An 11,431-nucleotide genomic window follows, 5' to 3' on the forward strand; every position below is an offset into this window, starting at 1 on the left:
GTTATATTGTAGCCGTTTAGAGAAGTCCATTCGTTCTGGAGCGAATGCTCGCACTTCGAATAATGCTCTTCAGATTTTTGGGTAATCACTTCTTCGAGAATTAGTCTCACTGAAAAGGTTGATTGGATATTAGAATTGAATTGGGGGAATTTTTCGTGGACACCAAAGTACAACAGTACTCTGTGGCCATAGAGTGACTAGTCCGTCTGATCTAATCTAATTTAAACAAGCTCACCTATAAATATGGTTATTTTTTGACTATGACATTTCACTTAAAATATGTGCCGAACATAGATACATAGTGAATTGTTGTTGTGCGTGCATGTGCACACATACTCGTATATACAGAAGTATATCAATTTGGTTAATATTTGAAATTTATCGCTAATTACTCCCACAGTTTGCGTCAAGCTGGTGATTCCTCCATGGTTTTCATACTCCTGATTGCCTTTAGTTTGGTGGTAGCTGTGTCCTCCGTATTTCTAGTTAACGAACGTGTAAAAGGTGAGAAACTACAACAAAAGCTTTGTGGTGTTAACTTGGCCACCTACTGGGGCGTGGCCTTCGTGTGGGACTTTTTGGTGAGTACCATCTTAATATGAATTAATATTGAATACTTCAAAAATCTATTTGTAATACGATCAGGTCATGTTCTTCGCCATATTGGTCTGCGGTGCCATTATATTTTCCTTCGGATTACCAGTATTTTTGGCTCGTCAAAATATTTCTGGTATTTTCGTGCTGGCGCTACTCTTTGCGTAAGAGATATGCAAAATAAATTTTAAAACATTATAAAAACTATTTTCATGTATCTGAAATTTACAGGTTCGCCTGTATACCTGGTGTGCATGTATTTGAGAAGTGCTTCAACGACTCCAGCGTGGCGATTGTGACCATCTTCTGTCTGAACATCATCATTCCACTCTTTACGATGGCTAACATCGTTTTGCTGGGTGTGGTTGGCGATTCCGAAATCTGGGATGACTGGCGACACTTCCTAAATAGGGCCTTTCTCATCTTTCCACAGCATGCATTGGGAGATGGTCTACTAGAGATCTGCAAAAACTATATGGTTTCGCTTGTCTTCCAGCGTTACGACATTGATTCGTACAAGCACCCAGTTTCGAGTGATTTACTCCGTCCACATATGCTGGCTTTGCTGCTGCTTGGTATTTTCTTCATCATATTAAATGTGCTTTTGGAAACTGGTAAAATTTATAAAATACGTGAATCGATTTTAAATCGCCTTCCCTTCTACCGGAAGTGCGAGCAAAAGCAGGTGGAGGAATTGAAAATCGTATCCATACAAAATACGCTTAAGGTTGCCGATAAGGATAATGTTCCGCAAGTATTGAAAGTGGACAACCTTTGCAAGGCCTACGACCGTGGACAGTATGTGGTTAAAAATGTCACATTTGCGGTGAAGGCGGGCGAATGCTTTGGCCTCCTGGGAAAGAATGGCACTGGCAAATCGACTATATTCAAAATGCTCTCTGGTGAATTGCAACCAAATGTGGGTGCAGTCAACTACTTCAATGTAAGTGCGCAGTTAAAATGCACATTTAATAAGAATAGTAAAATAAAAATAGTACTAAATACATAAATTAAAATTTTTTGTCCACAGGGCGAGATCGCCTATTGTCCACAAACAAATCCCTTGGATTCCCTTCTCACCGTCGAAGAATGTATACGCTTTTATGGCAATCTGCGGCGTGTGGCTAATCTCGACAAGGTAAGGAAAACTATGCGCACGAGTCCCTTGCAATCTTCAATTGAAAAACTTAAAAAGTAAATATCAAATAAATGATGAAGCACACAGGTTTTGCCATTTCTTGCATCTTTATAAAAATTCAAGAAAAAACTTTATTGATCGTATTCATTGATCATAACCTCCAGGTGAATGCAATCGTTGCCATCATTTGAGAGTATATTGATTTCGCCCCAATTCAATCGCAAACTATTCGTATCGTTAACCAGAAACTCACTTGGATTTTGTGACTCAGTCAGCTGACGCACTTGTGCGATGATGCTGCGCGACGTTGTCATCGTTTGGTCGTAAGCGGTTAGAGTGCAATGTATTGGCTTGGTGGACTGCACGCTCACCAACCAAATGACCAGCAGGTGTTGCTTCATATTTTCAGGTTTCGTTATTTTAGCTTCAAGCTCCTTGTCCTCCAATAACGCACTCCAGGATGTACGGCAGGCCATTATCAGTATGGGCAAATGTGCATCTAGATGTTCATTTGGCTTTGGCAGGAAGGCATTTTGGATGCAAATGCCACGCTTGGCGGGAGGATCTGAACTAAAATCGATACAGTAAATGAAACTGCAAAATTTATAAGTTAACGAATTTTCTTAAATTACCACTTTTCTTTGGTTCCTCCATACGCCAACACACCCAAACACACATTATCACGAAATTCCAAAGTAGTCGGATCGAAAATCAACACCGAGCGCTTACCGCCATAGATTTCTTGACACTGCACACCAAAATCTTCGCTATGATCACGCAAGTAATGCGACAACACCGACGTCACGCCTATAGTGCGGCCACAAGCGCCAATCGGACATTGTACGGGTGTGCGCGAGATTGTTAGTAGCGAGCCTTTCTTCTTCAGCGACTTGCTTTCGCCTTCGCCTCCGCCTCCGCCAGCAGTGCCGGTGCCAATAGCACTTGAAGCACCTGCTTCTGTTGCCGTCGTGAGACTCTCTAAAATTGTACGTTCACCACTTTGCGCTAAACGAATTTGTTGGCGAAATAATGCAACATCCTGAGTGCTGAATTGATCAAACACATCCTTACTATTGGTCGGTTTCCAGTCGGTAAAATTCGTGTTCATTTGAAGAAGTTCCCCCTTTCGCTTCTCAATGGCGTGCTCTTCCTGTTTCTGCGTTTTGAAACGCTGGAAATTTGGAAAGTGGTCATACATGGTGGGCTGCTGGAATTCTGGTCGTACTGGAGCTGTCCCCGATGTCCGTGGCTTCAATCGATCACAATCTTTACAACAATTTGCCACGTTCATTTTTTCTCTTGCTGTTTGCTGCAATGAGCTGAATGATGGAGCTTGCTCCTTGTGTAGTTATAGTAAATAGCTGGCTAGTGCTTTTTATTAGGGAAGGATGAGTTCAGGAAATATGTTCTGAAGAAATTTGCTTTGATAAATTTTGAAATTATAAAGTATGAAACACTAAAATTTATGTATAAAAAAACAAAAACAGAAGACTCTATTTTGACAAATTTTTATTTGAATTTCTGACTAACCATTGGCAGCTAATGGAACACATACTTGAGTCATTCCAACTGAAGTCGTACCGTCATGTTTTGGTTAAGAATTTGAGTGGCGGCAATCGTCGCAAACTAACAGTGGCGCTAACCTGCTGTGGCCGCACAACCGTCGTGCTAATGGACGAGCCCACCAGTGATATGGATCCAGTAACGCGCGCCATTGTCTATCGTACCATACATGAGCTACTTGCAGCACAACGAGCAGTTGTGCTCACCTCACATTCGGTGTCAGAGATTGATGGAATATGCCATCGCATCGCTGTACTAAAGGATGGACAAATACTAACCTGTGGCAGTCCGGAGAGTTTAAGTACGGAATACGGCGGCTATTATAATGTGGTGATTTATGGCGATAACCAGTTAATTGAGTCCGTGGAGAAGGTAAGTAATGCAAGCAGATAAATATGTTTGCATAAATTCGTTAGAATTAAAAAAAGAAAATTACCGAATTGATTTGATTTTAACACTCGAAATTATAAATTTTGTTTGCTATAAATTTATGAATATTTTCAGTGTATTCATGTTCGTTTGCCGCAGTGCGTTGACTTCCAAACATATCCGCATTCCATTAAGTTTAGTTTGAAAATCCAAACGTGCAGGCCGCAAGAGGTAAGTATTTCCAAGAAATTGTTTTCTTATTCTACAAATACTATAACGCATGATGCTCAATATTTCTTCTTCCCCGCCCCATTAGAATGATATTGAAGTGATGCCTTCTTCTAACCAACCAAAAACGCTCACCTTGGCAGATCTGTTCGGTGAGTTGAAGGTGCTGTCCGAGCAGTATGAGAATCGTTTACACTACACCGTCAGCCATTGTCGGCTGGATGCGGTGTTTGAGCACATCTTGGATGCCAGCGAACAGCCGTCCACATACCACAAAGGTTTGAGCAAGTCGGCGCTAATTGGCAGTCCATCAACTGGTTACATACACAATGGCTATGTTGAAACGGAGACTGTCACATGACCGTCCAGTGCGTCGTTGCAAACACCACCACCAGCTAATGCTACAGTTCAGGGCTGTGCTTTACTAATCTAAGCTAAGTTATTATTAGGTATGTGAAGTAAGTTAGAGGCCATCGGGCAGTAATAACGTTACTCTATTGGAGACCTCCGTCCTTGTCAACTTAATTAATTACATATCTACTTAATTAATCTGTGCAATGTGTGATAAGCGATAAGATTTATTTTTATTGTAATAATTGCAACCATTCGAGTTTTTATTATACTTTTTTTAATGTGTAATGGTGTATGATAATTGAATTTAGGAATTGTTGGTGTATCTGAGTAAATAACTTATTTAGTTTTAATGTATTTTTAGATATTAGGAAGCTATATATTTACATGTATGTATTTCTGTGGAATATCTCTTTTATTATATTGTCATTTACTATATATGTATGACTTTTATGTATTTTTTGTTTGTGTAATGTATTTTTTGAACCCACCCGATTCCGTTACAATTATCAGAGCTAAGCTCATATGCAAAAAAGTGCTTTAAATATTTAATATATATATATATATGTCGATCGAAGTATATTTAGGAACAACCATATACTACCTACACACATACATATATGTACATACCTAGTTTGAATGTAAAATATACCTGTAAATAGCTTATCTCGATAATAAACCTAATTTGTCTATTACCACATTGAGTGCCAAGCAGAATCTTTACTGGATGACAAGGTCTTTAGTTAGTAAGTCTTGTGAAAGTAGTACAAGGTGGCGCAAAATTAATCACCTATCGAAATGTTTATTATTTTTGCAAAAAAGGTAGTCAGTCAATCATATTTAACACTTGCGAACTGAACAGCTGCAGCATACAAACACACGTTAAGCAATGGAGAGCGTGTACGTTAACATAAGATTTCCATCGTTTAGTAAAAAAGTTATTCAAAAACAAATTGGATGATTAATTTTATATATTCATTTCTTAGCGATCTCCGATCTGCTGTTGCTATTTTTTATTTTCGATTTTATAACTGTTTTTGCACGACATGACCCCACATGTGGGAACTGAATCAAAACTAAACACAAAAAACTAAATCATCATAGCGCTAAGAAAAATGCTCGATTTTTTATATGGAAGAGAAAGCATAGTTAGGTTAGGTTAGGTTATAATGGTTGCCCAGAGAGTAGGGCCCACTTGGACGAAATAGTTTGGTTCGTCCTTTGTGATACCATTTAAGGACAGAAAAGGGGGAGGAAGGGAAGGAATGGGGGAGTGGTGAGTGTTTGTGGACTACGAACGGTGACTAGTCCGCGGTTGTGTTAACCTCATTATGCTGCTGATGTAGTTCATCAGATTATTGTTATCAAGGCGCAGAAAAGAAGTGAGAACCAAGATACTTGAATCTTAGTCCCGCGAAGGCTGGGTAGCTAAGGAGCAGGTGCTGAGATGATTCCACCTCATCCTCCATGCAGCTGACGCAAAAAGGACTCGAAGTAATTCCGAGTCTCACGGCATGTGTACCTCGCGGACAGTGCCCCGTGATGATGCCCACAAAATTTGAGAGATGGCATTTTGTCATTCCCAGGATATCCCTCGAACGCCTCCTATCCAAACGTGGCCCAGCGTTCGCTGAGTTGGTGCATAGCCCATCCTTCCAGGAGTAGAGCGCAGGTTGTCAAGGGAATCCCGATCCTCTCCTTTCGCGGGCACATTGCCTCACAGGTCCCCTGTCTGGCCAGCTCGTCGGCTTCGCAGTTTCCTGCAATGTCACTGTGACCAGGTACCAAATTATCTTTATGTCGAAGAATTCTGATGCAATCGAGAGTGAGACCAGGCATTCCCTGACCAGCTTCGAATGCACCATAATGGAGCCTAGGTCCCTAATGGCCGCTTGGCTATCGGAATAAATATTTACCTTCTTAACAGTTATTACGCAAGTAAGTAGCCAGTCAGCTGCTTCTTTAATTGCGGCCACCTCTGCTTGGAACACACTGCAGTGATCCGGTAGCCTGAATTTGAGTTTGATGGGGTGCTCTTTGCAGAATACTCCTCCTCCAACCCTACCGTCCAACTTCGAGCCATCCGTGAACAGGTTAACGAGGCCCTGTCCCCAGGTGTTGCCCCCGGTCCACTCCTCTCTCGGTGGAATATGGGTGGAGAAAGTTCCACTTGGACTTAGCGAAGGCACACACTGGTCCGTCGACGAGGGGATGAACTCAAAGTTTCTGAGGATGCTTGAGTGCCCATATGTGAGGTTGAGCTTATAGCCCAAGCCCCTCAGTCTGATTGCGGTACGAGCAGCGGCAATTCTGCCTGCGATGTCTATAGGTACCACATTTAACATTACATTAAGCGCCAGAGTAGGAGTAGTTCGAAGCGCCCCACTGATTCCAATGAGTGCAGACCTCTGGACTCTCTCTAGCTTTTTAACTGATGTCGTCCTCTCCAGTGAGTTCCACCAGACAGTGACTCCATATAACAGAATTGGCTTTATTATGGTATTGTAGTATTGTAATACAACTCTGGGCGAGAGGCCCCACCTTTTGCCAATTGCGCCTTTGCACCCATACAAGGCGATTGTTGCCTTCCTTACTCTCTCCTCAATGTTGGGCTTCCACGTCAGCTTACTGTCAAGGATTAGACCTAGGTACTTCACCTTGTCAGAAAGCATAGTACCGTCATCAAAAAAAAAAAAAACAAAAACGGGAACTGCCGTATTTTAAAATGCAGAATAAAAATAGATACTAAGCAGCCAGGGGCTCTGCCTTAAAACCAAAATACTATTTGTAAAATGCTATGTTTGGTTGGTACTTCGTGAAGCTTGAAGTGTTTGAACTGCGGAGATATCGACTAGTTCTAAAAATACCGTTGCCAGAGCGTGTTACGAATAATGAGGTTCTACAGAGAATATTTTTTGATTTGAAATTCGAAATAGGTGTTGATGCAACTAATTATCCAAGGAAAAATCGAAGGAAGACGAGGTATTGGCCGGAAGCAATTTTCATGACTACATTACACAATGGACCAGAATACAAAATATTGGCAACCTCATTGACATAGCAATGCACAGAGTGTAATACACAGAAATAGTCAAAAAAATGTGTTTGCTTTTAATTTGTGTATTAATACTATGTTTGTAATTATGTGTTATGTACAATTTATATTTAAAAATAGTAATGGTAAAATAGGAAAGATAATAGTAAAATATCAAACATAATTTATATGATCACTTATGTTCGAAATCGAAATTTGCAAAGAAAGGAAGAAGAAGTAAATTTTGTAGTCACTTGAAACTTACACTTTGACTATAAAATTGTTTACTTGGAAAATTCTAAAAAACGTAAACGTTTTGGTGGCATTTTGAAAATTGTTCAAAATTCAAAACTTGCTTTATATGGTTTTTTTTTGTATTAATAAGAAGTATTAGAAGAGAAGAAATCGTATGGGCATGAATTATTAGTGGTTAAGGAAAGTATAATTCGCGAAAAGAATATAGCACCTCAATATTTTGACAACTTCTGTAAATCTTTTTATTTATTTTTTAGTTCAAATTTATAAAATATTCATTTTTTTTTCATTTTTCAAATAGTTTTTATAAAAATATAGTTCATTCCATAATACAGACCATATTCATCTGTACAAGATTTATGAAATTATTTTATTATATTCTATATTTCAAAATTTTTATTCAGAATTAAAAAAAAAAAAAAATTTGGGTGTTCAGTAAATTTTAGTGGAATAAAGTGAAAGTTTAAAGTGGCTAAAATTCTCTTTAATTTCTGATAATTGACACCCTGATGGAGTTGCGTATTTTCTCCATATAAAAAACAACGACATTTTCTTTGATAATTTAAAAAAAAATTCGCATGTTTTGACATGTTGCTTAAGAAAATATGTATTCATGGTTCTCTTTCAATCTTTGGTTTTATTTGACTAATGTAATGGCGGCCGCCTTAGCCGAATGGGTTGGTGCATATGATAGTCATCCATCCGAGGATAGAAACAATTTTTTTAATACCGTTCGCCCCTCGGCAGGCAAAAGGCAAACCTCCCAGTGTATTTCTGCCATAAAGAAGTCGGCTTAAAACAGTAAGTTTCTCCATTTGTAGAATAACATCAAGACCTACGCCACAAATAGGAGGAGGAGCTCGGTAAAACACCTAACAGAAGTGTACGCGCCTATTACTTATTTATTTTGATATAAATAATTCATAAGCTAATAGTAGAAAATACAGTTATTCCGTTTAAAAATATCTGCAATATATCAAAAGCAAATACAATATACACTTCAAACACAGCTGTCAAGAAAGTATGTTTACATTTGCATTTCATATCTTTAAGCCATATGTTTTAAAAAATGAAATGTGAGTCAGCACTTTGTATGACTACTTGGAGCATCTACATACAACACCTTGTAATCTACTTCTTATAAAATTAATCAATTTTTGAATATCATAGTCCTGGGGTATTTCGGGCCATTTCTAGAAAATAACGTTTTTGAGCTCTACTCAAACTTTTTGGGCGTCCATAAATTACGTGAGATGTTTAAGGGGGGGAGGGGGTCGAGTCAAATCTAATCTTACGTTGGAGAGAGGGGGCGGTCTCGGCAAATATCACGCAATTTTTTTTCTGATTGAAACAAAAAAAATACATGGATACATCCATTATCCAGATTGTACATGCTTAAGATTTAATCTTAAGCGTAATCGTAGTATGATTAAGATCATTCACTAATTCGTTCGAAAGAAAAAAAAAGAGGTTGTCTGTAAAGTCGGTTTACTGACGATAGTTTAACGTGACAACGTCATAAGAAAATACTGATTGAATGGTAGCATTTTTCAAAAGAAAATTTTAATTTTATTTGTTTGATAGATATTTTGTATGGATATAGAGAATGAGTTAACATTAACATAACATAATATACTTTAACATAACATAACATAACATAACATAACATAACATAACATAACATAACATAACATAACATAACATAACATAACATAACATAACATAACATAACATAACATAACATAACATAACATAACATAACATAACATAACATAACATAATATAACATAACATAACATAACATAACATAACATAACATAACATAACATAACATAACATTACATAACATAACATAACATAACATAACATAACATAACATAACATAACATAACATAATTTCCTGTTCAAGCAAGGTAACGACGCATTTTTTGGTGCGTGCAGCCGGCTACATAGAATTATAAGACGTTGTCACGTCAAAAAATAATAATAACATTAAAACAACATTCCTCAATTTTTCGTGCACAATTGCTTTTGGAAGTCCTAGGGCAGCCGCGCTCTTGCCAAAGGACTGGCGCAGATTATCGTGCAAACTTTTAGCGACGAGTTTAACATTTTCATTTATTCTCGCTGTCCGGCTGGGCTTCGGACGTAGTCTGTTTGAACGAATCAAATTGTCACTTGGGGCATCACGTGGATGTCGAATATTGTAACGTCAAAAAATCTACGGCGCTTCGATTACGAACTCACATTGTTCGCCTGTCCACTGTGTCATCGTGACAACATTAACCATGCGAATAACGAAGTTAACGCGGTCTTCTCTCCGCCCATTCGCTCAGCATCTAAGGTAGAACTTTAAATTTAAAACCTTATTCTGCCACCGAACACCAGCCACCCTCTAACTACCTAGAAAAAAATGGTTTGGGATTGTGTCAAGCGTAGCGAAATCACGGATGATTTTTAACAGAAGGCATTTTAAGTCTTACATTAAAATCCAATGACTCGCAGTATAACTAATTCAGAAATGAAATAAAAAAAGGGTTGTCTGTAAAGTCGGTTTACTGACAATAGTTTAACGTGACAGCGTCATAAGAAAATACTGATGGAATGGTTGCATTTTTCAAAAGAAAATTTTAATTTTATTTGTTTGATAGATATTTTGTATGGATATAGAGAAGGAGGTAAATGGAATCGCAATAGAATTGGTCAAGTTACATTTACACAAACGTGAAAAATTACGAAACATTTATCACATTCATGAAAGATATGTTCAATTTCGATTGTGCATCAGACGTTAATTAGACAACAACACTAAGAGGCACCATCATCGATTTGACTTTTTCAAGCCACATTAAACTCGAAGCACTCCCTTTCATTTCCTACTTTTCCTATCATCGTCCTATTCTCAACAGAGAAATGGTTCATTACCATGCACACAGGAAGAAGGCATATGCAAATACAAATATGTGAATTTATATACATATGCTCACTCAAGTAGGAGAGAGCCAGATGTCGAACGTTGCCGAACGGGGGGCCGTTTGTGCCTCTTTGCCGTTCGTTCCGCGCTTTAACCATCTTTACAGGCAACCTCTTTTTTATCTTGTTCAGCTCCTCCTTCGATGCCGTCTTTATCTCGTCAATCGTAGCGTAGCGTTGTCCTTTCATGGGCCTCTTCAGTTTCGGGAACAAGAAAAAGTCACAGTGTGTTGTTTTTGGCCAAAAAGTCGCACACACGCAACGATGTGTGGGCAGGGGCGTTATCGTGATGCAAGAGCCAATTTTTGTTCTTCCGCAAATCCTGGCCTTTCCAGCGGATTGCTTCGCGCAAATTGCACATAACTTGCAGGCAATATTCCTTATTGACCGTTTTACCCTGTGGCAAGAACTCATGATGCACAACGCCCCTGCAATCGAAGAAAACGGTAAGCAAAACTTTTACATTTGACCGAACTTGGTGCGCTTTTTTCGGTCTTGGTTCGTGCGGCAGCTTCCATTGAGATTATTGAGCTTTGGTTTCTACGTCATACCTATAAACCCACGATTCGTCACCAGTTATGACCCTCTGAAGCAAATTTGGGTTGTCGCGAACAGAGTCCAACATCTCATTAGCAATGAGAATTCAGCAGTTTTGGTACGAATTTTGCGGCGACCAAAATCTCTTGCCCAAATCTTTGAAAAAAATCGAATGGCACGAGCCAATCGATATGTCTAGGTCCTCGGCAACTTATCTAACGGTGATTCGACGATTGGCCAATACCATTTTCTTCAGTTCATCAATATTTTCGTCCGTTGTTGAAGTGCACGGGCGCCGCCACGCCGGCACGTTTTTCGTCGTTCACATCTTCTCGGCCTTCTGAGAATATTTTGTACCACCGATAAACGTTGCTTTGGTCCAAAGTAGC

General features: G+C 38.9%; 2 protein-coding genes across 4 annotated transcripts in view; one reads left to right on the forward strand and one right to left on the reverse strand.

Moving 5' to 3' along the window:
- LOC129239646 (ATP-binding cassette sub-family A member 13) overlaps nucleotides 1–4,943 on the forward strand; it is a 103,026-nt gene extending 98,083 nt beyond the window's left edge. For all 3 annotated transcript variants that reach the window (XM_054875309.1, XM_054875308.1, XM_054875311.1), the window contains exons 16-22: nucleotides 401–581; nucleotides 646–758; nucleotides 826–1,537; nucleotides 1,625–1,732; nucleotides 3,272–3,667; nucleotides 3,800–3,895; nucleotides 3,981–4,943. In XM_054875309.1, the coding sequence (XP_054731284.1) occupies nucleotides 401–581; nucleotides 646–758; nucleotides 826–1,537; nucleotides 1,625–1,732; nucleotides 3,272–3,667; nucleotides 3,800–3,895; nucleotides 3,981–4,253 (1,879 nt within the window). In that variant the 3' untranslated portion in view covers nucleotides 4,254–4,943. The remainder of the gene's footprint in view (nucleotides 1–400; nucleotides 582–645; nucleotides 759–825; nucleotides 1,538–1,624; nucleotides 1,733–3,271; nucleotides 3,668–3,799; nucleotides 3,896–3,980) is intronic.
- Nucleotides 1,808–3,272, reverse strand: LOC129239647 (uncharacterized). The gene is made up of 2 exons (XM_054875312.1): nucleotides 2,365–3,272; nucleotides 1,808–2,302 (listed from the first exon to the last, which is right to left on the reverse strand). The coding sequence occupies exons 1-2, from the start codon at nucleotides 3,021–3,023 to the stop codon at nucleotides 1,864–1,866; spliced, it is 1,098 nt and encodes a 365-aa protein (XP_054731287.1). The 5' UTR covers nucleotides 3,024–3,272; the 3' UTR covers nucleotides 1,808–1,863.
- Nucleotides 4,944–11,431: the final 6,488 nt, after the last annotated feature.

The sequence above is a fragment of the Anastrepha obliqua genome, chromosome 2 (genome assembly GCF_027943255.1).
Source record: "Anastrepha obliqua isolate idAnaObli1 chromosome 2, idAnaObli1_1.0, whole genome shotgun sequence".
Lineage (NCBI taxonomy): Eukaryota > Metazoa > Arthropoda > Insecta > Diptera > Tephritidae > Anastrepha > Anastrepha obliqua.